This window comes from Phalangium opilio, unplaced genomic scaffold (assembly GCF_054372755.1).
Source record: "Phalangium opilio isolate 3A_F unplaced genomic scaffold, DU_Popi_V2 ptg000077l_1, whole genome shotgun sequence".
Classification (NCBI taxonomy): Eukaryota; Metazoa; Arthropoda; class Arachnida; order Opiliones; family Phalangiidae; genus Phalangium; species Phalangium opilio.
Window position 1 is genome coordinate 8,826,426 of NW_028324185.1, and position 26,266 is coordinate 8,852,691.

The window sequence follows — 26,266 nt, forward strand, 5'->3', positions numbered from 1 at the left end:
ATGTGTTTGCTGGGTAGTGCGTTCTAGAAAACAGCTCTAAAAATGGTATTGAGGTAGAGCAAGTTGTTTTGGTCCACGAGGATAAGTTTCCAAAACACATGGGGAATTTTGGAATCATAACTGAGGTCGTAAAAGGTAGAGATGATCTAATAAGGTCTTTTTTTTGTTAAGATCGATAATGGAAAAACCGTTAAGCGACCGATTCAGTTATTATATTTGCCAGAATTAAAATGATCTTGCTAAAGTTAAAAGAAAAATAGCTGAACGCAATTTTGGCGTGGAGTGTTAAAACTTTAGCATTTTTAAGTTTTGGGTTTTGGGGTAGGGATTTTTGTATTTGTAAAGAGAAAGGTGAGTTACCATCTCGTCAACCATCGAATTTAGATGGCAATGATAACAAGGTGGAAAGGTTTACGGAAGGTTCGAGAGGTCGCGGAACTCTGCTTCCCTATGGAAAATCACTTTTCTTTTTTTTTGTAAAGCCTGGGTGGCCAAAGGATTAAAAAGAGTAACCCAGGCTCAGTTGAAACGACACCTTTTCTGTATTCTTTGAATCGAGAGGTCGCTGTATCGCAGCGAAATAAAATGTTGTTACTGTTAAACCGAGTTTTCAATTTATTCTAAATACGATATCAACGGCATTATAACCGAAGCTTAAGTTTTTCAGTCGGCGTAAACGATGTGGTAATTTCCTTACCTGCTCTCCCAACAAATAAGAGCTTTCGCAACAGGGTTACAAGAGCTCGTTTCATCAAAAAGGTAATTCCAGAAAAAAGCTCACCCTGCTAAACATCCGTTCATATGGAATGACTTGCATTGTAAACCATTCAAGCGTTTCGGACATAAATCTGTAACTGATTGCCCATTTCCAAGAAGCGCTGCTGCCATAACAGGAAGAGAGAAGAAACTATAAAACTAAGATTGAAAACCTTCGTTTCCATGAAAGAAAAAACTACGACCCCTTCACGACGATGCGATATTTTGTACGTAGGTAACCTCGTATTTTAAGCTTAAGTTGATACTGAGAATAAACTAAGGGGGGATTGCCGCTGTGAAGACCGCGCGCTATTAGTGACGCGGGAAGCTCCTATTTTGATTGCCGACTGACGACGGCTATGCTCTAAGCCTTTGCTTAACTGAATTTTCACTTTGATTAAAATATTAATTTTTCAAGCTAAGTATAATTTTTGTTATCTAAGTGAGACCATTTTTGTTCGTAATATATTTTTTTACTAATAGCTCCTAAGAAGATTGCGTCGTGTTGTTAATTTACTACTTTAAGAGGAGTTTTAGCATGACCATTGACGATGGTCAAGCAAAACTGTATGAGGCCATTGACCAACGTTCACTGAGCCGCTTAATCACATTATCTTACATTATCACATGTTATTATAACTCGTATATTCTGTTAGATTGTTTGAAGTTGCTAACTCTCGATTTTGAAGTTATCTGCTGTTTTGTCACACATGAAGTTCCGATATAATTTTATAAACAGATTAGCATCATTAGCCGACATTGTAAATTAACCGATGTCAATATGAAAGTTTAACCAATATTTTTTACACAATGAATCTAAAAAAAACAATATAATCTTTAATATTTAATATTTAAAAAATATTCAGGTAGTATTTATGCAATATTAATTAAAAGACGCAGTAATTGTCTCGATTTGTAAAATCAATTATCGGTAAGTGTACTCATACAAATGGGCAATTGAATTAAGTTCCTGTATAGAAACTAGATCAAATAAAACGAAAATTATATATTTCTCCTTTAATATCAGAAAACGTTAAAATTTCTATTTTAGAGTTGAAAAAATTTTGCGAATTAAGCTTAGAAGCTGGAAGCTTATCGTAGTGTAGTGTATGCTGAAATAAAAATTCGCAATGAAGGAGGAAGTGACGTACATATGGGATGGGTAAATGTTTGGCTGGAGATTCAAAAATCGATTTGGATTTGGGTTAGAAAAATAAGAGAACACGGTATTAAGCGCCCTCTTCATATGAACCCAACCCTATTATTTAGATTTAGATTTGGATTTCTAATCATTTAAATTTTTAGAGAATAGTGTCCCTGGATACTTTTGAAGTGTTTTGCTTATTTCCGCTCTCACGAATTTCCTGGAGGCTGAAAGTATTTGACTTATTTTTGCCCCTATTCAACCTTGTCTTGCTGTGAGTTATCAGGGTTCATACAAACCTGGAAAAATCAGGGAAATAAATAGTTGACAAAAACCTCAACGAAACCTCAGGAAACTTTAGAATTTTTAGTAAAATTCATTGAAATCGGGGAATTTTGGGTCAAACAGAGGCCGAATAATTAAGCAAATGTTTATGACATGAACATACCCTCCATAAGATTAACATTACACTATACTTTGGAGGCTCATAACTCTGGTTATATTAGAGATACGGGGATGCCCTTTGATTATGGAATTGTCCTATTTACCCTTCCTTCTTCGTTAACATTTGCTCCATACGATACTCCATATACGGGAAAATTCTGGGAAACTCAGGAAAGTATATCGGGAAAAACCTGGAAATCTCGGGGAAATTTGTTTTCCAAAAGTTGTATGAACCCTGCCTATTATATCGGTTTTTGCTTTGGTGCTGCCATCTATGGCAACACCAAAGGTATCAGCTCTTTAAAACGGACAAGATAAAAAGTTGAAAAAATTCAACTTTTTTTCTCTCTTTGCTCGGCACAGCCAATAGAGTACTTGCGATAATGACGTCACTCTTTGTTGTGTAGTATGCCACTCTGTGGAACTGTGTTTTCTTCGGTTTCACTAGTTCGAATCTCTTTAAATTTTAGCGATAAGTATATTAAAGGGTTTTAAATTATCGTGCAAAGTTTTAAAATGATAAGCCGTTTTCCTAACATTCACTAAAATTCTGTTTGTGAACAATTACAACCTAGGAAATTTTTAAGAACTATTCGTTTTAAAACTTTGCACGATAATTTAAAACCCTTCAATATACCTCTCACTGAAATTTTAGTGAAAACACATTTCCACGGAGTAGCAGAGTGTCGTCTGAACGGGCCTTTAAGCCGGACCGCCATTGGACAGGATTACTGTTGCTATGGTTCCTACCTTTTCCTTTACCGAATCCCCAGTGTCTCTCTTGTTTACATTTTTTTACCGTGTTATCATTATGTCGAGCGGCTCTAGCCAGAGGGGTTATCTATTCAATATTTGATCTAGTTCCATTAATTTTAAAATGAACATATAACTAAATAAACTTCATCTCGGTGCGCCAATCCTTTAACGACAATTATGTATAAATTGATCGTGTATTGTGGCCAAAGGGAGGATTCTAGAAGTAAGCAAGCAAAGGCTTAGCTTCGTTGAGTCCGAGTCTCCTTAACACTTAGAATCATTAGACTTACAGACCTATTTATATCCTCAAAACCATTCTGATTACAACAGTGGTTTAACATTAAAGGTGATTCAATCTGGAGTCTAGCTGTCTAGGACATTCAGTAAGAAAATATGAAGCCTGTAATATGTAACACTATTATGAATACGTAAGGAGTATTCCTACTAACATTAACGGTGAATCAATCTGATTATGACAACTAGGACATTCAGTATTGAAAAGATGATCGTAAAAACACCATTGTGTAAAGGTAAGCATTGTTAAATACAGCGTTTACAAAAAGAATGGTTTTTTACAGACATTCACGATGAATCTATGCATGGCTAAATTAACTAACATCAACATGTTTTTCTACTAACGGTAATGGTGAATGAATCTGATTATGATCGTATTAATTAAATTCGTAGGTTGGCTTAATTTTCAACTAATGCTGGTCAACATAAAATTTCATCTTAAAATATATGAACCTAATACCTGAAAATATAAATTTAATAATTCCTTTTGGACATGGTTGAATTTTTTTAAATTTTCAAATTTCTGTGAACTCAAATTAATAATGTGAGCTAGAAAATGTTTATGTTGGAAATCTTTAGTCTTTAAATAAATAATTTCAATCGTTATGACATGAGTAAGATATTATGTTTCTTTTAAATATAAAAAGGCAAAACAATTACATGGATAAAGGATACACGTGGGAAAGTTTGTTTTCACGCTTAGAGGATAGGCAACTCCCCTAGCGACTTATAATTATTTAACTTTATATGAATATGTTTCATTGACTTAAATTACATTGCTAAAAATTATTAGGTAGGTAGCGCTTTCAATTTTCTAATCTAATTGCAGGGTTGAATTGTAAACTCGTTCAAAATTTGTCAAATATTTTTTTAATTAACCATAAATTTAACAACGTGTGGCAAATTACTATTAATTTAACTTTGAAAATACGTTTGGTTAAAATAAGGACGTTAACTTAATAGAATTTTCTAGTCAAATTACAGATTTGAATTGTAAAGTCTATTAAAATTTGTCATATATTTTTTTAATTAACTGGGAACGCTTCCTACCATGATTAAACTAAACAACGCGGCTAAAAGTTTCTAGTCCAAAATTCAAATTCAGTTTCCTAGTATTATAATTGAAGTTCCTTAAAACTTAGCCCACTCGATCACGCGCGTCCGCGAGTGTGAATCGAGTGGGCTATGTTTAAAATAATTTTTTCAGGAGCCGGCCTATTTCAAAAGGGTGTATTTTATTTACGGCATCACTAAACCTAGAAGAACAATGGCGGGGACAATTCCAAATTCAGTTTCCTAGTATTATAATTGAAGTTCCTTAAAATAACTAGGAGAACAATGGCGGGACCATTTTATTATTTCGGACACTAGGGGGGAGGGGGGTCTCTGCCGCAGTTTGGGAAATAAGGATATTTTTAAACTAGTCCTTGGGACCAGTGACCCCCTAGTGTCCAAAATAATAAACTGTTCTCAGGACTGATCCCCACCTTTGTTCTCCTATAGATTTGCAATTAATAAACTGGTCCCGAGGACTAGTAACCCCCCCTTTTTGAATTAAAAAACTAGCGCAAGCAATTAATAAACTCTTTTTGGACCAGAAGAAATGTGCTATTTCCCAGACTGATCTCTGGTCCCAAGGACTAATTTAAAAAATATCCTTATTTCCCAGACTGATCTCTGGTCCCAAGGACTAATTTAAAAAATATCCTTATTTCCCAGACAGATCTCTGGTCCCAAGGACTAATTTAAAAAATATCCTTATTTCCCAGACTGATCTCTGGTCCCAAGGACTAATTTAAAAAATATCCTTATTTCCCAGACTGATCTCTGGTCCCAAGGACTAATTTAAAAAATATTCTTATTTCCCAGACTGATTTGTAACGAAAAGTTTCACTAGTGCCACCGTGCGGAGAAAACGCGAAGCTTCATCTAAAGGAAACATATAATGGCAGGTCTATAGCATAGCAACAACGGCAGAGTATGTGACGTTTAAACTTATAATTTAGTGCCAAATGAAGATTAGTACTCGAAATTTCTTGGAATGGATGAACCACAATTTTCAGGAGAGAATATGGTCAAAAATGGTAAGTGTTGAAAACCTAATTACCCTAATATTAACCAAATTAGACTGTAAACACTTAGACTGTAAGGCCTTGGTCATAACATGAAGATTATAAAAATTGGTAATACTGTTTTCGCTTTAATTAGTACCTGTTGCTCTCTCTCTCGTCAAAATTATGGACTATATTGGAAATGGGCAGAATTGCTTAATACAAGGGGAACAAAAACTAAGAGAAAATCATATTAATAGCTTTGGCGTTTCTGGAAAATCAAAAGAATTTTTAACTAAGTTATATTGAAGCGCTACTTCTTCAAAATTCAGGATTATCGGGAAGAGCCGCACAAGGTTAAATGGGCTGTTCGGACCGATGGCGGTGCCCCCGCGGATTTCTGGCCCACCCGTCTTGATTTAGGGGAGGGGAAGAAAAAAGGAAGGGGAGTGACTGAAAAGGAACTACATTTTAGTGAGAAAGGATACATGCTTTTGAGGCGTGAATTGGCCAGCAATAGCGTCATCTGCTGGTAGAGTTGTTAGGGTTTACTTCACGTGGTCTGTCTTTGTTGTTTGTTTGTATTCAAGTTAGAGACTAGTAGGCGCATTTTGGACTTGGAGTGTTTTTAAAAACTTTATTGAAAATGCCTTGTAATTGTAAAAGAAATTGCTTGAGCAATAGAAATAGGAACGTTTGTGATTGTAGAAGGGAGAATTTGAAATGCACCAGTACTTGTAAATGTGGAGAATATCTTGAATGTGCCAATGGGGAAAGTGTAATTTCAGGAGTTTATCTAGTTCCCGAGAAACGCATTGGTAAGGTAGCAAAATTGATGCTCCCGAAAAAGAGAGGTAGCACCAAAAGGGTTGTAAAGTCGAACCCATTAAAAAATGAAGAGGGTAAGATGGTGCTTTCAGAAGCAGAACCTCTTAGCTCAGTTAGCTGCAAAAGTAGTGGGTTTATGGAAGGGGTAGAAACAAATGATTCACTCGAGGTAAATGTAGTTTCTTTTATTTGATTATAGAGATGTACCCATACCAATATATCGGCTTAGCCAAATATCGGTATCGATACGTCATCGGCCCATCTCTATAGATATTTCGGTACCGATATTGGTATCGGTCCATCTCTATTTATTTATATTATGTTTTATTGTTCGCTTTTATTATGAAAATATCTTTTAACTGTCCAAACTGCAGAAAGTCAATGTTTTAAACTTGTCAACGGATCAGCTCAGGCAAATAGTTACGAAAGTTGAGGAATCCTACCCAAACATAGATATCCGTGGATTTTTGGGAAACCCTATTGGAAGTAAAATATCAGAAGCTGGAGAGCCCTCCCAATTCGTTAAAAATTTTCATAGTGCCCCAACCGAAGAGGAGATCCCAATTCCCAATGATCCTGTTCCTAACCCTGCTGGGGGAAATTTTCATAGTGTACCCGAAAATGAGGTCCCAATGCCTGATGATCCGGTTCCCAACTCTGCTGGGGGAAACTTTCCAGGCTGGTGTAAATGTGATAAGTGTAGGGAGATGCCAACTCCTGATGAAAGGAAATGTTGCTCGAGGAGAAGGGGCATGGGATGTATTACAGACCATCCAAACTTTGATAACATTATTTTAAACAGAGAAGTCTTAGAAATCCAAATGGAAATGCGACAAAATTTATTGCACCTTCTCCTCGAGGATGGGGATGCAAATAAGAGGTACCGCCATGCTGGCTACAGACAATATACTTATTGGCAATGGGGCAGATTAGGTCAGGGTAATCGGAGAGTTATCCCTTCCTGCGTGGTTTGGAAAATTCGCAACACATATCCCAACCCTAACGGAACCTACACAGGCTACAAAGCTAATCGCTTGCTATAAAAGATTTTCTTTTTTAATTGTAATTTTTTCTTAATAAGTAAAATTAAGCTTCGTTCATTCAAAAGGAGTTTTCTTTTAATGGGGTTCCAAATTTTGTAAATTTTTCTCTGGCGGAGATCAGGTCAACCCTAGAGGGGCAAGGAGTCTTCGCAATGTTCTGACGATTTCTTATAAGTGCGGGATTTGTAGGAAACATATCCTTTACATCACGAACCACCTCCTTGGACATTGTTAAATGTAGTAAATTCTTTGCATACTGATGATTTTTGGGTATTTTCACTGGGATAATTGTCCATCGTGAAGTCACTTTGGAAAACTTTGTTTTCAGTCTGTTTAAAAAAAAATACAAATTTTAAATTTGCACAACATTTAAGATGAAAAGGCAGTTTACCGAGTTTCTCCATTTTTGTTCAGTGCTATTGGACGAAAAACGTTGCTGTTGTAGTCTAAAATTGCCAGCACATTTCTGGCAATATAGCCTTTCCAACTAAAGTACAAATATTAAACATATATATTAATTATTAAATAGATAATAAAAATTTAATCCCTAAATCTTACGGATAGTTTAGCCTCTTCGGAACGTATTTTAAGAGCATACTGTGGTATGACTCCAGAGCCCCAGTATGTCTGAAAATCAAATTACTGTCACTATAATTGAGTTCAAAGAGCTTGACATAGCAAGGTTATAAGGTAAAGTAGATTTCCACTATTATAGGAAACCTCAAATTTCACCTGTACTTGTTCAGAAATTTATTATCTTTAGAGCAATACTGTACTAGACACTTTTATACACTGTTTTTAATAAGATATGAGCTCCATTGTTTCAGCCAACTAACCTGAAGTTTTTGTAGTAAGGAAAGTATTTCAAAAACACTTTATCACAAATGATCTTTTGTAATTCTCTAAATGGCAAGCTCGTTTTGTTTAGCCATGGCTTTGAGCGATTACTTTCTTCAAGCTCATCATGCTTGCATTCACCAAACGGGAAATCATGAACATTTTGCACATGGTGTAAGAGAGAAATCCAAAGCATCTAACAATATTAATGTTTACACTATAAATTGTTATAGACACTTGAAGCACTTAATTTTTCTTTCTTACTATCATGTTGTTAGTGTCTCTTTCGCAGTTCTTAGCACACCACCAAAAATGCGTAATTATGTCATCGATCCATTCAGCTAACACACGACATCCATCTTGTTTGGAGACCTATAGAACATGATATTGTTATTGAAGCATAGGCTCAATTTTACAAAGTAGCTCACAGCTGCAATGCGTTTCTTCAGAAGTTTCGCAACATGCCAAATGTCATGAGAGTGTTTTATGTTTGGATACTCTTTCCCTAAAGTGGTTGAAATAGAAATTTTACAACTTCTGACTATTAATTTAAAATTTCAGTTGAAAGTTAGTTTCCTTTTTTTAAACTATGTTTATAAACGTAATTAAAAAAAAAGGTCACCATTGCCTTCAATTATAGAAGTAGTAACAGAATTCTAACTCATAATGGCCTTAATTTCTCGATGACCATCTCTCACAATTTCGCCTACGATGCAATGTTCTTCCAACTTATTTACAAGTCTTCGGAAGCACAAGGCCTCCATGTTCGGGCTTCTGTTTTCGGTGAGCCAGCAATCAGCGAATTCCACTGCTATAATTTTGCTAGTTTGTAGGTCTACAGCAGTGTACGTGCAGTGCTTTGCAGAGTAACCCGGGGAATCGTTTCGTGCATCACAGGAAATAATCAAAGGTTCTGGTCTATTTGTCAACATTGTTATCTGAAATAAGTCAGTAATAAACTATATAAGAATATAATCTATTAGTGTTGGAACATCTTACTTGCTCGGAATCCCAGAACTGCATTATTGCTGGGTAACATTCATTTACTTGTTTCTCTATGGATGTTGTTTTACCAATGCCTTTTACATTTAACAATTTACACAAATTGTCAAACTGCAAAGAAAATAACTGTGTTACGATATCCGTGAGGCTAGTATAATTATATAAAATATTTCAGACAGTCACATTATCTTACGGAAAATTAAGGTTTGATAACTTTTAACTATTAAATGTAAATATCTAACGTTTCAGCCTAATATAATAAAACGACCTGAAACCTAAAATGGCTATCGAAGGTGTGTGTGTCTGAAATATTTTGTATTGAACCATCTGTTACACTTTTGAATAAGAACATCCTGAATATAGCGATCCAGCTGACAACTTCAGATTAAAATCCCCTGTTACCGATTCCCATTTCTGGAAATGATAGGCTTTCCGTTTCTTGCATTTCCATGATACACAGAAATTAGCACCATTGAAGTAAGATTTGAATGAAAGTTCTTTTCCACAATCTTCCATAGTGCATATTGTTCCATCGGAAGTTTTAACAAGATTTTCAATTTGTTTTGTAGATGCAAAACAATGAGTTTGATAATCGAGGTTTTCCACAACGTCCTGACTTTCATCCAATGACAAATCAATCGATTTAGGATCATTGGGGCTTCCATTTGTAGCACTATTTAATACAATTTATTTATTTATGCAGCAAATTCAAATAAATAAATATACTAACGTCGTCCTAATGCTTCGATTTCCCACAAAACTATTTGGTGTGCTGCAGGTTGATAGCGGCGATTCATTCAGCGCAAATATTGAGCTAAAATAAAAATTTTTAAATTTTTAAATTTTAATAATAAAACAAAACAGCAATTAAATGCTAAATATTTTACTGGAGACGCTTTCTCTTTGGAGTCACCCATTCACCAATCTTGATAGGTGTGCTACAAGTTGGTTTACTATTTGTTTGCGTTTGAGGTTTCATTTTGTCACCTTCATCAACTGATAAAAGAGTCACTGAATATTTTGAAGTCTCTTCGAGATCATAGTCGTGTTGTTCCGGAATTTTATCGACAAAACTACAGTTTAATTGTTGTAACATTCTTAAGAATTATAGAAGCTCATATTTCATAAACGAAAACAAACTATACTTCTTTGACAATGGACGTTTCCTTTTGGGTGTAACATGAATTTCTTCACGTGTTTCTGAGACATTTGTTTCCATGTCTATGACATCTTCAGGCAAAGGGTTCGCTGGGGAGATTGAAGGATCTTCAAGTTCTTCATCTCCTTGTGGCAGAATTTCTTCGACAAAACTATTGTCTCCCTCTATACCGATAAAAATGTTATATGGAAATTAAAATCATCCTCACATTCCATCTAGAAACACACTTACCTAAGGACCCAGTGGGTTCCTGGTACATTTGACCCAATGAACTGTCATTCACGGTAATATTGTTCTTCTCAATTTTGAACAAACGGGATATTTCTATCAATGTAAGAACTCTAACTTTCAATTAAATCGTGCACAAAAACTTACTTCCGATTACATTATTTAAAATCAAATAGAAATAATTCCATATCTCTGCTGTGAGAAGCTGTTAAAGTGGCTAACAAAACTTAAGCTAACCTAAGATAATTTTGCATCGCTATAGCCATGGGGTACACCTTTAAAGCTTTGCAGAAAATATCGTGTATGAATTAAAAATCCCTCCCGAAATGCTAAAGAATAGGCCTGTGCGAGTAGTGGCAAGTTAAGTCCAAATACTCGGACTTGGACTCACAACCTGTTTTCCTGGAAATTTGCGGGTACTCGTGAGTCCTCCGCAAAGCTAGTAACCAATCCTAAAGACCTACTAGATAAGGCAATAATGTAAGAAACTATAATATACTGTCAGTTCGAGTCATGAATTGTTCTTCACTTTCCGATAATATGGAAACGAGGCCAAGATTTTCCTGCTGAACTTTCAACATACGGGATATTGCTATTAAATTAAAAACTTTAATTATTATGTTTACAAATGGAAATTTTTCGTTACCTTTAGTTCGATTCATAAATTCTTCTTCACTTTCTGACAATATATGAAGCATAGTTTCTACAACATGGAAATCTTGTTTTTAAAAATTCTTTATGGTCAATTTGGAAATAATTTTCTCACCTTTATCACAAAAGCAGTTGGTACAGAATTTTTCATGTATATCCATGAGATGTTGAGCAAAATAAAAGTTAATTTTGGGGATGGTGGAAATATTAATACTCTTCCGTTTACTTTTTAGCGCCAATTTTTCAAATATTTTTGGGCAGGAATCTTTTGATTCACTATTCTCATACTCCGCCTTGGTCCAAGGCCTAAAGGGTTTCCCTCGTATTCCAATATTTACCCCAATCCAATTTTCTAAACAATTTTGCCAATCCTCTTTAGCATCCAACAGGTATACTTTAGATTTCTCACGTTTTAATTGAAGCGACCTTCTTCTTTCAGAATTAAGAATTCTGTCTCGTTTTTGCAGGCCGACATTTTGAAAATAACTCACAACCAAAAAAAAAGTAGTTTCAATTGTTGCCGCAGTCGCGGTCGGGGTCGCGGACTCGCAGTGGAGGGATATCACCGCATTACAAAACGAACAGGAGAGGAAATAAGCAAAAACGGGGAAATCGCCCAGGTTGAAATTTGAGGAAGATCGTCTATGAAGAGGGGGCCAGAAATCCGCGGGGGCACCGCCATCGGTCCGAAAAGCCCCTTTAAGCAAGTCCGATATGGTCTAGTGGGTAGGATACCCAGAAGGCCCGAATTCGATTCCCGGTATCGGAGCGAGTGCTTTTGTACCGTATTTCAAGAATAGACTTAAGGACATAGGTTTATGAATAGAATTAAGACTTGGTTAAGCAAGTCCGATATGGTCTAGTGGCTAGGATATCTGGCTTTCACCCAGAAGGCCCGGGTTCGATTCCCGGTATCGGAGCGAGTGCTTTTGTACCGCTTTTAAAGAATAGACTTAAGGATATAGGTTTATGAATAGAATTAAGACTTGGTAGAACAAGTCCGATATGGTCTAGTGGCTAGGATATCTGGCTCTCACCCAGAAGGCCCGGGTTCGATTCCCGGTATCGGAGCGAGTGCTTTTGTACCGCTTTTAAAGAATAGACTTAAGGATATAGGTTTATGAATAGAATTAAGACTTGGTAGAACAAGTCCGATATGGTCTAGTGGCTAGGATATCTGGCTCTCACCCAGAAGGCCCGGGTTCGATTCCCGGTATCGGAGGGAGTGCTTTTGTACCGCTTTTGAAGAATAGTCTGAAGGATATAGGTTTATGAATAGAATTAAGACTTGGTAAGAGCAAGTCCGATTAATAAAAACTGTCTTTGTACACAAAGACGCGAAAAAGTAAGAGATAAGTGTAGAAAATTAATTGTTTGAAGTAACAGATATTCAAATTTTCATTTTTGAAGACGTGATTATAAAACATCAATTATTTGAAAAAATTTCTTATCTTAGTTATTTTTCACCAAAATTCCTTAAGTTAAATATTTTATCCTTAAACATGTGCATCATTTTAGAAGTAGAAAACTTATGCATTTTATTTATTTTTAAAATTTAGAGTTAGTTTGAGTATTCGGGCCTATAAGGAGAATAAACTGGCAGAAAATTGTTGATAGCAGACAGAATAAAACAAGCATGAAAACTTAACAAAACGTGTTCGTTTATTTTGAAGTTTTCGAGGTTTCAAAAATTGACGTGTTGTATATCTCTCAAAAGATCACAATCAAGCTACAGATCCTTTTGACTCTAATAACTACATCACAGTCAAAGGGCGAATGTAATTCTCGGTTCGCAATATTTTCAATTTTTAAATATAAAATAAATATTTCTAGCTCTATTTTTCAGATATCCGAGTATTTGAACTTCCTCGAAGCAAATGTTTCTCGAAAATAAACAGTAGTATCAAGGTAGTTTCTCTGAAATTTTTGTGAAAAAAACTAAGATAAGAAATTTTTTAAAATAATTGATGTTTTATAATCACGTCTTCAAAAATGAAAATTTGAATATCTGTTACTTCAAACAATTAATTTTCTACACTTATCTCTTACTTTTTCGCGTCTTTGTGTACAAAGACAGTTTTTATTAATATCTGTAACTTCAGTCTTAATATGAATTGAAACTGTTTAGAAACTAGTATTTTAAAACGTATACTGAAAAGTAGGCGCTCCATTTAAGTCTTGTGGTGTTGCGCGTTTATTAGTTACCGCGTTTGAACTTGATTGCTTCAACGCCCAGTCCAACTCAAATTGCCTTCCCGTCGTTTTCACGTGCAAAGCACAGTGGATGCAATAATACAAATAGATTCGTAGACCTGTGTACAAAAACAATCTATACACCTGTGCACAAACATATTCCATAGACCTGCGCTGGGTGACCACATTTCCTAAATTTTATAATTTTTCCTATTTTCGGATGTCTTCCTATTAGTTCCTATAATTTCGATTATTTTCCTATATTTTCCTATTTTTTGAAATTGTAGATATTTTGTGCTCTCTCACTTTTGGTTTTGTTATATATCACCAAAGCTATGGAAGCCTCTAAAAATAATTGTCACGGAAGTCTGTGATGTTTTAAATTTATAGCATATGTTTCTAAGATTACGTTTCATAAGTATGACACTTCCTATATTTCAAAACGCTAGAGACTTAATGAGAGCCCCAGAAGGCTGAAAATTTGGAGGAACGTTACTCGTAAGTAGTAGGCGCGTACTAAGAACGATTTTTCCAATCCGCCGCCATCTTCATAAATGGCGCCCAGAAATGTAACAAATCTTCTCTTTGTAAGAAAGTCCGCGAGTTTCAACCGATTTCACAAATATTTAGTACACTGGATTCCTTTAACCTATAGACGAGCTGAATGGTCTTTCGGGATCGATTTGTTGCCATCATTTTAAATGGCGGCCAGATATTTAAAAACCTTTCTTTATAGAATGTCTGTGTGTAATGTAATAAAAAATGTCCCGACGAGCTGAGGGGCGACGCCGAGTGCCTTCGCTCCTAGGATGCTACAAAAATATTAGTCGAATCAGTAAAATGTACCCATACTTGATGGAAGTTCTTACTACACTCAAGCGATGCCGCGGGTAACAGCTAGTCTCTTATAATTTCCTGTAAATCAATAGGCCTTTATAGAAAGTTTTTACAGCTTGCGCACCTTGTTGATTTGTCCCGCCGCGCCTGCGCATTATAACAGCCATACGTCACCAAAATTCTCTCGGAAGTGACGTCACTAAACTCAACAACCAAGGCTTAGATCAAAATTCTTAAATAAATATACTTTACGTTAGATCTAATCATTATAAATTCATACGAGTATCAAATATCAACATTAGAATAGTTCGGCACAATATGAATAAGATTTGCTGGCACAAAGTAGAGAAACACAAACGAAGAACAAACGCTTTAAAAAAAGCCCACCATTTTATCAGTCTGCTTTATCTCTCCAAATCTTGCCTCCAGTTCGTGTTTTTTATAACACAAAACTGGCTGAACTGAACTGACTCAGTTTGAACTACAAGAGGGTACAAGTACCCATAATTCCTTTAGAACTTTCTGTAAAGGCCTATTGTAAATTTCCTATTTTCCTATAACTATTACAAGGTTATTTGTGGTCACCATGAGTACACAAACATATTTCGTAGATAACATAGACTTGTGAAAACACATGTCATATAATTGTGTACAAACTGATCCGGTAGACTTGTGCACAAACAGATCCCTTAGAATTGTGCACAAACTGATGTAATAGACTTGCGCACAAAATGATGTCATAGACTTGCGCACACACTGATGTCATAGACTTACGCACAAACAGATGTCATAAACTTGTGCAAAAAGAGGTGATATATACCTGTACACAAAAAGATTCCATGGGCCTCAGCAGAAAAAATTCCATACCCCTATGCTCAAGAATATCTCGTACACCAGTGCACAAAAATACTGCATATCCATATGCACAAAAATATCCCGTATCCATTTGCAGAAAAATGTTCTTTAGACCTGTGCACAAACAGATGCAGTGGCCTTTGCAAAAACAGATTCCTTAGGCCTCTGCACAAACCGATTCAGTAGGCCTGTGCACAAAAATATTCCGTAGACCTAAGCACTAAAATATTCCGAAGACCTGTGCACAAAAATATTCCGTAGACCTGTGCACAAACAGATACCGTAGACATGTGCACAAACAGATTCCGGAGACTTGTACACAAACGGAAGTCACAGGGTTGTGCACGAACAGATGTCATAGACTTGCGCAAAAAATACATCATAGACTTGCGCAAAAAGAGATGTCATGGATATGTGCACATCAGATTCCATGGACTAGTGCAAAAACAGAAGTCTTAGACTCGTTTACAAACAGAAGTCTTAGACTTGTTTACAAACAGAAGTCTAAGACTTGTTTACAAACAGAAGTCATAGACCTGAATACATAAAGATTCCATAGACCTGTTTACAAAAAGATTTCATACCCATTTGCACAAAACAATTCCATACCCAATAGCACAAAACGATTCCATACCCATTTGCCCAAAACTATTCCATAGACCTGTGCACAAAAATATTCCATAGACCTGTGCCCAAAAAATATGCCGTAGGCCTGTGCACAAACAGATGCCGTAGACCTGTAAAGAGACAGATTCCGTAAACCTATATACAAACAGATACCGGAGATCTGTGCACAGATTCCGTAGCCATGTGCACAAACAAATTCCGTAGACTTGTACACAAGTGGAAGTCACAGGCTAGTGCACAACAGATGTCATAGACATGTTCAAACCAGATTCCATATCTTTGTGCACAAACAGAAGTCATAGACCTGTGCACAAAAAACATTCTATAGACTTGTGCACATCAAGTTTCCATAGACCTGTGCACAAAAGATCTCATGGAGATGCGCATAAAAGATTTCATGGAACTGTACACAAAACATTATATAGGCTTGTGCACATAAAGATTCCTTATACCTGTGTACATAAAGATTTCATACCCATAGCACAAAACTATTCCATAACCATTTGCACAGAAATATTCCCTAGACCTGCGCACAAAAATATTTCATAAAACTGTGCACAAAAAGATTCCATTGACCTATGCACAAAATATTCTATTGGCTTTTGTATAAACATGTGACATAGACCTGTGTACAAAAATAATCCATGGACCTGTGCACAAAAACATGCATTGGACCTGTTCAGAAACATTCCATACCCCTATATGCTCAAAAATATTTCACACCCATTTGCACAAACATTTTCCGTAGACCCGTGCACAAACAGAGTCCGTAGACTAGCGCATAAACAGATTCCATAGATTTACGCACAAATATATTACGTAGACTCGTGCACAAATAGATTCCACAGACTTGAACACAAACGGAAGTCACACGGTTTTGCACAATCCGATGTTATAGACTTGTGCACAAACAGATGTCATAGACATGTTCAAACCAGATTCCATATCTTTGTGCACAAACAGAAGTCATAGACCTGTGCACAAAAAACATTCTATAGACTTGTGCACATCAAGTTTCCATAGACCTGTGCACAAAAGATCTCATGGAGATGCGCATAAAAGATTTCATGGAACTGTACACAAAACATTATATAGGCTTGTGCACATAAAGATTCCTTATACCTGTGTACATAAAGATTTCATACCCATAGCACAAAACTATTCCATAACCATTTGCACAGAAATATTCCCTAGACCTGCGCACAAAAATATTTCATAAAACTGTGCACAAAAAGATTTCATTGACCTATGCACCAAATATTCTATTGGCTTTTGTATAAACATGTGACATAGACCTGTGTACAAAAATAATCCATGGACCTGTGCACAAAAACATGCATTGGACCTGTTCAGAAACATTCCATACCCCTATATGCTCAAAAATATTTCACACCCATTTGCACAAACATTTTCCGTAGACCCGTGCACAAACAGAGTCCGTAGACTAGCGCATAAACAGATTCCATAGATTTACGCACAAATATATTACGTAGACTCGTGCACAAATAGATTCCACAGACTTGAACACAAACGGAAGTCACACGGTTTTGCACAATCCGATGTTATAGACTTGTGCACAAACAGATGTCATATGCTTGTGTAAAAACTGATTTCATAGACTTGCTCAAAAAGAGATGTCATCGACATTTGCACAAGAGATTCCGTAGACTTGTGCACATAAAGATTCTTCAGACTTGTGCACATAAAGATTCTTCAGACTTGTGCACAAACATATTTTGTAGACCTGTACACACAGAAATACCATAGACGTGTGCAAAAATAGATGTCAAATATTTGTGCAAAAACCCATCCCTTAGACTTTTGCACAAACTGATGCCATAGACTTGTGCAGAATCATATGTCCTAGACCGGTGTACAAAACATTCTATAGATTTGTGAACAAACATGAGTCATATACCTGTACACAAAAAATATTTCACGGACTTCTGCACAAAAACATTCCATATACCTGTACACAAAAATATTCCATCGACCTCTGCACAAAAACATTCCATAACCTTAGGCTCAAAAATTTTCCTTACCCATTTGCACAAAAATATCACGTTCACCTGTGCACAAAAATATCACGTACACCTGTGCACAAAAATATTCGGTATCCATTTTCACAAAAACATTCCATTGACCTCTGCACAAAAACATTCCATAACCCTATGCTCTAAAATTTTCCTTACCCATTTGCACAAAAATATCATGTTCACCTGTGCACAAAAATATCACGTACACCTGTGCACAAAAATATTCGGTATCCATTTTCACAAAAACATTCCATTGACCTCTGCACAAAAACATTCCATAACCCTATGCTCAAAAAATTTCCTTACCCATTTGCACAAAAATATCATGTTCACCTGTGCACAAAAATATCACGTACACCTGTGCACAAAAATATCACGTACACCTGTGCACAAAAATATTCGGTATCCATTTTCACAAAAACATTCCATAACCCTATGCTCAAAAATTTTCCTTACCCATTTGCACAAAAATATCACGTACACCTGTGCACAAAAATATCACGTACACCTGTGCACAAAAATATCACGTACACCTGTGCACAAAAATATCACGTACACCTGTGCACAAAAATATTCGGTATCCATTTTCACAAAAATATTCCGTACACCTGTGCACAAAAATATTCCAAATCCATTTTCACCATAATATTCCGTACACCTGTGAACAAAAACAGTTCGTAAACCTGTGCACAAAAATATTCCAAATCCATTTTCACCTAAAATATTCCGTACACCTATGCAAAAAAATATTCCGTACACCTATGCATAAAAATATTTCGTACACTTGTGCACAAATAAAAATCACGGGCTTGTGCACAAAGAAATCTCGTAGACTCGCGCAAAAAGAGATGTTATAGACATGTGCACATCAGATTCCATAGAGTTATGCACAAACATTTTCAATACCCCTATGCTCAAACAGATTTCAAACCCTTATGCTCAAAAAGATTCCATACCCATTTGCACAAAAATAATCCGTAGACCCGTGCTCAAAAATATTCCGTAGACCCTTGCTCAGACAGAGGTCACTCGCGTGTGCACAAACAGATGTCTTAGACTTGTGAATAAACAGATGTTATAGAATTGCTCACAAACAGGTGTTAAAGAATTGCTCACAAACAGGTGTTTTAGTCTTGTGCACAAACAGATGTTTTAGACTTGTGCATAAACAAATGTTATTGACTTGCGCCAAAATAGAAATGAGCAAATCAGATTCTAAAGACCTGTGCACAATCAGAGGTCGTAGACCTGTGCACAATCAGAGGTCGTAGACCTGTGCACAAACAGAAGTCGTAGACCTGTGCAAATAAAGATTTTTCACTTGGGCACATAAAGATTCTTCAGACTTGTGTGCACATAAAGATTCTTCAGACTTGTGTGCACATAAAGATTCTTCAGACTTGTGTGCACATAAAGATTCTTCAGATGTGTGTGCACATAAAGATTCTTCAAACTTGTGCACATAAATATACCATAGACCCATGAACAAAAAATTCCATAGACCTGTGCACAGAAGATTCCATACTCCTATACTCAAAAGGATTCCATGCTGATTTGCACAAAAACATTCCGTAGACCTGTTTAAAACAATATTCCATAGGCCTGTGCACGAAAAGATTCCATAGCCCTGGAAACAAAAATATTCCGCTGACCTGTGCACAAAAAGATTGCATAGGCCTCTGCACAAAGAGATTTTATACCCCTTTGCACAAAAATATTCTGTAGGTCTGTGCTTAAACTGATTCCGTAGACTTGTACACAAACAGATGTTATAGTTTAGACTCGTGTAAAAATTTAATTACCTATAATTGGTAATTATCTTTAATTGCTTATTTTGTTTAATTAAATTTAATCTGTACTTCGCAACTAAATTAGTTGGACGCGTAAAAGTTATAATGACAATTAAGCTAGCTAATTTGATTATCTGCAGTAAAACGACGTAAGTCCTAGAATGACTGTCTTCATTACTTAACCCAAGCAAAAAAGTCTTAAGTTCCACAGTTTAAAGGTAAACCACGTAATTCGGAGCAGGTACTTAAAACTATTAAAAACAATACTTATACTTTGTTTTTCTTAATGAAACAAAAATTGGCGCCCACTTTAAAAATGGGGCTTTCATTTAAGACCATTTTCAAATCTATCAAACGTATAGTTATTTTTGTAAGGGTAGTTACAAAATGGGTAAGTTTGGAAAATTTCCCATGTTATTTCTATGGAGATTCTCTAGTTTTTCGCCAAAATCTGTGATTAATTTTATGGAAATGAAAACCACCCTTAGCAACTTTATGCATTATAAAATAAACTATTGGATGGATCATCTTGAAATTTTTACCACATATTAAGGGCCCGGATGTTAGTTCAGTAGAAAAATTTCAAAACAATCAACTTAATACGAAAAAAGTTAAATCCAATCCAAAAACCTTCCTTATACATTAGAGCCGTCATCAGGCCTTATCTAAGGGAGCTACCGCTCCCTTAGAATATGGTCTAGTGGCTAGGATATCTGGCTCTCACCCAGAAGGCCCGGGTTCGATTCCCGGTATGGGAGCGGGTGATTTTGTACTGGTTTTGATGAATAGACTTAAGGATATAGGTTTGTGAATAGAATTAAGCCTTGGTAGAGCAAGTCCGATATGGTTTAGTGGCTAGGATATCTGGCTCTCACCCAGAAGGCCCGGGTTCGATTCCCGGTATCGGAGCGAGTGCTTTTGTACCGCTTTTGAAGAATAGTCTTAAGGATATAGGTTTATGAATAGAATTAAGACTTGGTTAAGCAAGTTCGATATGGTCTAGTGGCTAGAATATCTGGCTCTCACCCAGAAGGCCCGCGTTCGATTCCCGGTATCGGAGCGAGTGCTTTTGTACCGCTTTTCAAGAATAGACTTAAGGATATAGGTTTACGAATAGAATTAAGACTTGATAGAGCAGGTCCGATATGGTTTAGTGGCTAGGATATCTGGCTCTCACCCAGAAGGCCCGGGTTCGATTCCCGGTATCAGAGCGAGTGCTTTTGTACCGCTTTTGAAGAATAGTCTTAAGGATATAGGTTTATGAATAGAATTAAGACTTGGTTAAGCAAGTCCGATATGGTCTAGTGGCTAGAATATCTGGCTTTCACCCAGAAGGCCCGGGTTCGATTCCCGGTATCGGAGCGAGTACTTTTGTACCGCTTTTCAAGAATAGACTTAAGGACATAGGTTTATGAATAGAATTAAGACTTGGTTAAGCAAGTCCGATATGGTCTAGTTAGTAGGATACCCAGAAGGCCCGGGGTCGATTCCCGGTATCGGAGCGGGTGCTTTTGTACCGGTTTTGAAGAAAAGACTTAAGGACATAGCTTTATGAATAGAATTAAGAACTGGTTAAGCAAGTCCGATATGGTCTAGTGGCTAGGTTATCTGGCTTTCACCCAGAAGGCCCGGGTTCGATTCCCGGTATCGGAGCGAGTGTTTTTGTACCGCTTTTAAAGAATAGACTTAAGGATATAGGTTTATGAATAGAATTAAGACTTGGTAGAGCAAGTCCGATATGGTCTAGTGGCTAGGATATCTGGTTCTCACCCAGAAGGCCCGGGTTCGATTCCCGGTATCGGAGCGAGTGCTTTTGTACCGCTTTTGAAGAATAGTCTTAAGGATATAGGTTTATGAATAGAATCAACACTTGGTTAAGCAAGTTCGATATGGTCTAGTGGCTAGAATATCTGGCTTTCACCCAGAAGGCCCGGGTTCGATTCCCGGTATCGGAGCGAGTGCTTTTGTACCGCTTTTCAAGAATAGACTTAAGGACATAGGTTTATGAATAGAATTAAGACTTGGTTAAGCAAGTCCGATATGGTCTAGTTGGTAGGATACCCAGAAGGCCCGGGGTCGATTCCCGGTATCGGAGCGGGTGCTTTTGTACCGGTTTTGAAGAATAGACTTAAGGACATAGGTTTATGAATAGCATTAAGAACTGGTTAAGCAAGTCCGATATGGTCTAGTGGCTAGGATATCTGGCTTTCACCCAGAAGGCCCGGGTTCGATTCCCGGTATCGGAGCGAGTGTTTTTGTACCGCTTTTAAAGAATAGACTTAAGGATATAGGTTTATGAATAGAATTAAGACTTGGTAGAGCAAGTCCGATATGGTCTAGTGGCTAGGATATCTGGTTCTCACCCAGAAGTCCCGGGTTCGATTCCCGGTATCGGAGCGAGTGCTTTTGTACCGCTTTTGAAGAATAGTCTGAAGGATATAGGTTTATGAATAGAATTAAGACTTGGTAAGAGCAAGTCCGATATGGTCTAGTGGCTAGGATATCTGGCTCTCACCCAGAAGGCCCGGGTTCGATTCCCGGTATGGGAGCGGGTGATTTTGTACTGGTTTTGATGAATAGACTTAAGGATATAGGTTTGTGAATAGAATTAAGACTTGGTAGAGCAAGTCCGATATGGTTTAGTGGCTAGGATATCTGGCTCTCACCCAGAAGGCCCGGGTTCGATTCCCGGTATCGGAGTGAGTGCTTTTGTACCGCTTTTGAAGAATAGTCTTAAGGATATAGGTTTATGAATAGAATTAAGACTTGGTTAAGCAAGTCCGATATGGTCTAGTGGCTAGAATATCTGGCTTTCACCCAGAAGGCCCGGGTTCGATTCCCGGTATCGGAGCGAGTGCTTTTGTACCGCTTTTCAAGAATAGACTTAAGGACATAGGTTTATGAATAGAATTAAGACTTGGTTAAGCAAGTCCGATATGGTCTAGTTGGTAGGATACCCAGAAGGCCCGGGGTCGATTCCCGGTATCGGAGCGGGTGCTTTTGTACCGGTTTTGAAGAATAGTCTGAAGGATATAGGTTTATGAATAGAATTAAGACTTGGTAACAGCAAGTCCGATATGGTCTAGTGGCTAGGATATCTGGCTCTCACCCAGAAGGCCCGGGTTCGATTCCCGGTATGGGAGCGGGTGATTCTGTACTGGTTTTGATGAATAGACTTAAGGATATAGGTTTGTGAATAGAATTAAGACTTGGTAGAGCAAGTCCGAAATGGTCTAGTGGCTAGGATATCTGGCTTTCACACAGAAGGCCCGGGTTCGATTCCCGGTATCGGAGCGAGTGCATTTGTACCGCTTTTCAAGAATAGACTTAAGGATATAGGTTTATGAATACTCTAGTGGGTAGGATACCCACAAGGCCCGGGTTCGATTCCCGGTATCGGAGCGAGTGCTTTTGTACCGCTTTTCAAGAATAGACTTAAGGATATAGGTTTATGAATTGAATTAAGACTTGGTTGAGCAAATCCAATATGGTCTAGTGGGTAGGATACCTGACTTTCACCCAGAATGCCCGCGTTCGATTCCCGGTATCGGAGCGAGTGCTTTTGTACCGCTTTTCAAGAATAGACTTAAGGATATAGGTTTATGAATAGAATTAAGACTTGGTAGAGTAAGTCCGATATGGTCTAGTGGCTAGGATATCTGGCTCTCACCCAGAAGGCCCGGGTTCGATTACCGGTATCGGAGCGAGGGCTTTTGTACCGATTTTCAAGAATAGACTTAAGGATATAGGTTTATGAATAGAATTAAGACTTGGTAGAGCAAGTCCGAAATGGTCTAGTGGTTAGGGTATCTGGCTTTCACCCTGAAGGCCCGGGTTCGATTCCCGGTATCGGAGACGGTGCGTTTGTACCAACTTTAAAGAATAAACTTAAAGACACATTTATAGGAATAATATTTAGATTTGTTCAAGCCAGTCAGATATGGTCTAGCGGCTAGGATATCTGGCTTTCACCCAGAAGGCCCGGGTTCCACTCCTAGTATCGGAGCATCGGCTTTTGTACCGCTTTAAAGAATAAACTTAGAGACACATTTTTCCAAATAATATTTAGAGGTTTTCAAACCAGTCCGTTATGGTCTAGAGGCTAGGATATCTGGCTTTCACCCAGAAGGCCCGGGTTCGATTCCCGGTATCGGAGCGAGTGCTTTTGTACCGCTTTTCAAGAAGAGACTTAAGGATATAGGTTTATGAATAGAATTAAGACTTGGTAGAGCAAGTCCGATATGGTCTAGTGGCTAGGATATCTGGCTCTCACCCAGAAGGCCCGGGTTCGATTACCGGTATCGGAGCGAGTGCTTTTGTACCGCTTTGAAGAATAGTCTTAAGGATATAGGTTTATGAATAGAATTAAGACTTGGTAAGAGCAAGTCCGATATGGTCTAGTGGCTAGGATATCTGGCTCTCACCCAGAAGGCCCGGGTTCGATTCCCGGTATCGGAGCGGGTGATTTTGTACTGGTTTTGATGAATTGAATAGACTTAAGGATAAAGGTTTGTGAATAGAATTAAGACTTGGTAGAGCAAGTCCGAAATGGTCTAGTGGCTAGGATATCTGGCTTTCACACAGAAGGCCCGGGTTCGATTCCCGGTATCGGAGCGGGTGCTTTTGTACCGGTTTTGAAGAATAGACTTAAGGACATAGGTTTATGAATAGAATTAAGACTTAGTTAAGCAAGTCCGATATGGTCTAGTGGGTAAGATACTTGGTTTTCACCCAGAAGACCTGGGTTCGATTCCCGGTATCGGAGCGAGAGCTTTTGTACCGATTTTCAAGAATAGACTTAAGGATATAGGCTTATGAATTGAATTAAGACTTGGTTGAGCAAATCCAATATGGTCTAGTGGCTAGGATATCTGGCTCTCACCCAGAAGGCCCGGGTTCGATTCCCGGTATCGGAGCGAGGGCTTTTGTACCGATTTTCAAGAATAGACTTAAGGATATAAGTTTATGAATAGAATTAAGACTTGGTAGAGCAAGTCCGAAATGGTCCAGTGGTTAGGGTATCTGGCTTTCACCCTGAAGGCCCGGGTTCGATTCCCGGTATCGGAGACGTTGCGTTTGTACCAACTTTAAAGAATAAACTTAAAGACACATTTGTAGGAATAATATTTAGAGTTGTTCAAGCCAGTCCGATATGGTCTAGCGGCTAGGATAACTGGCTTTCACCCAGAAGTCCCGGGTTCTACTCCTAGTATCGGAGCATCGGCATTAAAGAATAAACTTAGAGACACATTTTTCCAAATAATATTTAGAATTTTTCAAACCAGTCCGTTAAGGTCTAGAGGCTAGGATATCTGGCTTTCACACAGAAGGCCCGGGTTCGATTCCCAGTATCGGAGCGAGTGCTTTTGTACCGCTTTTCAAGAATAGACTTAAGGATATAGGTTTATGAATAGGATTAAGACTCGGTAGAGCAAGTCCGATATGGTCTAGTGGCTAGGATATCTAGCTGTCACCCAGAAGACCCGGTTCGATTACCGGTATCGGAGCGAGTGCTTTTGTACCGGTTTTGAAGAATAGACTTAAGGATATAGGTTTATGAATAGAATTAAGACTTGGTTAAGCAAGTCCGATATGGTCTAATGGCTAGGATATCTGGCTTTCACCCAGAAGGCACGGGTTCGATTCCCGGTATCGCAGTTCGTTCTTTTTTACCGCTTTTTAAGAATAGACTTAAGGATATAGGTTTGTGTATAGAATTCTAAGGGAGCGGTAGCTCCCTTAGATAAGGCCTGATGACGGCTCTAATGTATAAGGAAGGTTTTTGGATTGGATCTAACTTTTTTCGTATTAAGTTTATTGTTTTGAAATTTTTCTACTGAACTAAAATCCGGGCCCTTAGTATGTGGTAAAAATTTCAAGATGATCCACCTAATAGTTTATTTTATAAAGCATAAAGTTGCTAAGGGTGGTTTTCATTTCCATAAAATTAATCACAGATTTTGGCTAAAAACTAGAGAATCTCCATAGAAATAACATGGGAAATTTTCCAAACTTACCCATTTTGTAACTACTCTTACAAAAATAACTATACGTTTGATAGATTTGAAAATGGTCTTAAATGAAAGCCCCATTTTTAAAGTGGGCGCCAATTTTTGTTTCATTAAGAAAAACAAAGTTTAAGTATTGTTATTAATAGTTTTAAGTACCTGCTCCGAAATACGTGGTTTACCTTTAAACTGTGGAACTTAAGACTTTTTTGCTTGGGTTAAGTAATAAAGAAAGTTATTCTAGGACTTATGTCGTTTTACTGCGGATAATCAAATTGGTAGGGCAATTAGCTAGCTTAATTGTCATTATAACTTTTGCGCGTCCAACTAATTTAGTTGCTTAGTACAGATTAAATTTAATTAAACAAAATAAGCAATTAAAGATAATTACCAATTATAGGTAATTAAATTTTTACACGAATATAAACTATTACATCTGTTAGTGTACAAGTCTACGGAATCTGTTTAAGCGCAGACCTACAGAATATTTTTGTGCAAAGGGGTATAAAATCTCTTTGTGCAGAGGCCTATGCAATCTTTTTTGTGCACAGGTCAGTGGAATATTTTTGTTTCCAGGTCTATGGAATATTTTTGTTTCCAGGTCTATGGAATCTTTTCGTGCACAGGCCTGTGGAATATTGATTTACACAGGTCTACGGAATGTTTTTGTGCAAATCTGCATGGAATCCTTTTTAGTGTAGGAGTATGGAATCTTCTGTGCACAGGT

General features: G+C 37.4%; 1 protein-coding gene, 1 long non-coding RNA gene and 21 other non-coding genes across 23 annotated transcripts; 21 read left to right on the plus strand and 2 right to left on the minus strand.

Annotated features, from left to right (window-relative positions):
• Positions 1-6,792: 6,792 nt before the first annotated feature.
• Positions 6,793-8,969, minus strand: LOC149657576 (uncharacterized). The gene is made up of 7 exons (XM_089844804.1): positions 8,815-8,969; positions 8,582-8,658; positions 8,418-8,525; positions 8,153-8,349; positions 7,875-7,943; positions 7,708-7,803; positions 6,793-7,645 (listed from the first exon to the last, which is right to left on the minus strand). Exons 1-7 carry the CDS (start codon positions 8,915-8,917, stop codon positions 7,375-7,377), a joined length of 921 nt encoding a protein of 306 aa, XP_089700930.1. The 5' UTR covers positions 8,918-8,969; the 3' UTR covers positions 6,793-7,374.
• A 2,101-nt stretch (positions 8,970-11,070) lies between these two features.
• On the minus strand, positions 11,071-11,392 carry LOC149657577 (uncharacterized). The gene is made up of 3 exons (XR_016370063.1): positions 11,309-11,392; positions 11,189-11,245; positions 11,071-11,134 (listed from the first exon to the last, which is right to left on the minus strand). It is a non-coding gene; the product is annotated as an uncharacterized LOC149657577 (long non-coding RNA).
• Positions 11,393-12,041: 649 nt separating this feature from the next.
• Positions 12,042-12,113, plus strand: TRNAE-UUC (transfer RNA glutamic acid (anticodon UUC)). Its single transcript has one exon. It is a non-coding gene; the product is annotated as a tRNA-Glu (tRNA).
• Positions 12,114-12,192: 79 nt separating this feature from the next.
• On the plus strand, positions 12,193-12,264 carry TRNAE-CUC (transfer RNA glutamic acid (anticodon CUC)). Its single transcript has one exon. It is a non-coding gene; the product is annotated as a tRNA-Glu (tRNA).
• A 79-nt stretch (positions 12,265-12,343) lies between these two features.
• Positions 12,344-12,415, plus strand: TRNAE-CUC (transfer RNA glutamic acid (anticodon CUC)). Its single transcript has one exon. It is a non-coding gene; the product is annotated as a tRNA-Glu (tRNA).
• A 7,797-nt stretch (positions 12,416-20,212) lies between these two features.
• Positions 20,213-20,289, plus strand: TRNAE-CUC (transfer RNA glutamic acid (anticodon CUC)). Its single transcript has one exon. It is a non-coding gene; the product is annotated as a tRNA-Glu (tRNA).
• A 79-nt stretch (positions 20,290-20,368) lies between these two features.
• On the plus strand, positions 20,369-20,440 carry TRNAE-CUC (transfer RNA glutamic acid (anticodon CUC)). Its single transcript has one exon. It is a non-coding gene; the product is annotated as a tRNA-Glu (tRNA).
• A 230-nt stretch (positions 20,441-20,670) lies between these two features.
• Positions 20,671-20,742, plus strand: TRNAE-CUC (transfer RNA glutamic acid (anticodon CUC)). Its single transcript has one exon. It is a non-coding gene; the product is annotated as a tRNA-Glu (tRNA).
• A 79-nt stretch (positions 20,743-20,821) lies between these two features.
• TRNAE-UUC (transfer RNA glutamic acid (anticodon UUC)) lies at positions 20,822-20,893 on the plus strand. The gene has a single exon. It is a non-coding gene; the product is annotated as a tRNA-Glu (tRNA).
• Positions 20,894-21,112: 219 nt separating this feature from the next.
• TRNAE-UUC (transfer RNA glutamic acid (anticodon UUC)) lies at positions 21,113-21,184 on the plus strand. Its single transcript has one exon. It is a non-coding gene; the product is annotated as a tRNA-Glu (tRNA).
• Positions 21,185-21,263: 79 nt separating this feature from the next.
• Positions 21,264-21,335, plus strand: TRNAE-CUC (transfer RNA glutamic acid (anticodon CUC)). The gene has a single exon. It is a non-coding gene; the product is annotated as a tRNA-Glu (tRNA).
• Positions 21,336-21,705: 370 nt separating this feature from the next.
• TRNAE-UUC (transfer RNA glutamic acid (anticodon UUC)) lies at positions 21,706-21,777 on the plus strand. Its single transcript has one exon. It is a non-coding gene; the product is annotated as a tRNA-Glu (tRNA).
• Positions 21,778-21,856: 79 nt separating this feature from the next.
• TRNAE-CUC (transfer RNA glutamic acid (anticodon CUC)) lies at positions 21,857-21,928 on the plus strand. The gene has a single exon. It is a non-coding gene; the product is annotated as a tRNA-Glu (tRNA).
• An 80-nt stretch (positions 21,929-22,008) lies between these two features.
• TRNAE-CUC (transfer RNA glutamic acid (anticodon CUC)) lies at positions 22,009-22,080 on the plus strand. Its single transcript has one exon. It is a non-coding gene; the product is annotated as a tRNA-Glu (tRNA).
• Positions 22,081-22,159: 79 nt separating this feature from the next.
• TRNAE-CUC (transfer RNA glutamic acid (anticodon CUC)) lies at positions 22,160-22,231 on the plus strand. Its single transcript has one exon. It is a non-coding gene; the product is annotated as a tRNA-Glu (tRNA).
• A 79-nt stretch (positions 22,232-22,310) lies between these two features.
• Positions 22,311-22,382, plus strand: TRNAE-UUC (transfer RNA glutamic acid (anticodon UUC)). The gene has a single exon. It is a non-coding gene; the product is annotated as a tRNA-Glu (tRNA).
• Positions 22,383-22,602: 220 nt separating this feature from the next.
• TRNAE-CUC (transfer RNA glutamic acid (anticodon CUC)) lies at positions 22,603-22,674 on the plus strand. Its single transcript has one exon. It is a non-coding gene; the product is annotated as a tRNA-Glu (tRNA).
• A 489-nt stretch (positions 22,675-23,163) lies between these two features.
• Positions 23,164-23,235, plus strand: TRNAE-CUC (transfer RNA glutamic acid (anticodon CUC)). The gene has a single exon. It is a non-coding gene; the product is annotated as a tRNA-Glu (tRNA).
• Positions 23,236-23,615: 380 nt separating this feature from the next.
• On the plus strand, positions 23,616-23,687 carry TRNAE-UUC (transfer RNA glutamic acid (anticodon UUC)). The gene has a single exon. It is a non-coding gene; the product is annotated as a tRNA-Glu (tRNA).
• Positions 23,688-23,766: 79 nt separating this feature from the next.
• TRNAE-CUC (transfer RNA glutamic acid (anticodon CUC)) lies at positions 23,767-23,838 on the plus strand. The gene has a single exon. It is a non-coding gene; the product is annotated as a tRNA-Glu (tRNA).
• A 79-nt stretch (positions 23,839-23,917) lies between these two features.
• TRNAE-CUC (transfer RNA glutamic acid (anticodon CUC)) lies at positions 23,918-23,989 on the plus strand. The gene has a single exon. It is a non-coding gene; the product is annotated as a tRNA-Glu (tRNA).
• A 386-nt stretch (positions 23,990-24,375) lies between these two features.
• On the plus strand, positions 24,376-24,447 carry TRNAE-CUC (transfer RNA glutamic acid (anticodon CUC)). The gene has a single exon. It is a non-coding gene; the product is annotated as a tRNA-Glu (tRNA).
• Positions 24,448-24,526: 79 nt separating this feature from the next.
• On the plus strand, positions 24,527-24,598 carry TRNAE-UUC (transfer RNA glutamic acid (anticodon UUC)). Its single transcript has one exon. It is a non-coding gene; the product is annotated as a tRNA-Glu (tRNA).
• The last annotated feature ends 1,668 nt before the right edge of the window (positions 24,599-26,266 follow it).

What these genes read in the sequence shown, in the direction of transcription:
- LOC149657576 (XM_089844804.1), bottom strand. Translation starts at nt 8,917, where the DNA reads ATGGAGGCCTTGTGCTTCCGAAGACTTGTAAATAAGTTGGAAGAACAT. An exon ending in CCTTACTACAAAAACTTCAG is followed by an intron (nt 7,944 to 8,152) that starts GTTAGTTGGCTG and finishes TTTGATTTTCAG; the next exon opens with ACATACTGGGGCTCTGGAGT. An exon ending in CCGAAGAGGCTAAACTATCC is followed by an intron (nt 7,804 to 7,874) that starts GTAAGATTTAGG and finishes TTTGTACTTTAG; the next exon opens with TTGGAAAGGCTATATTGCCA.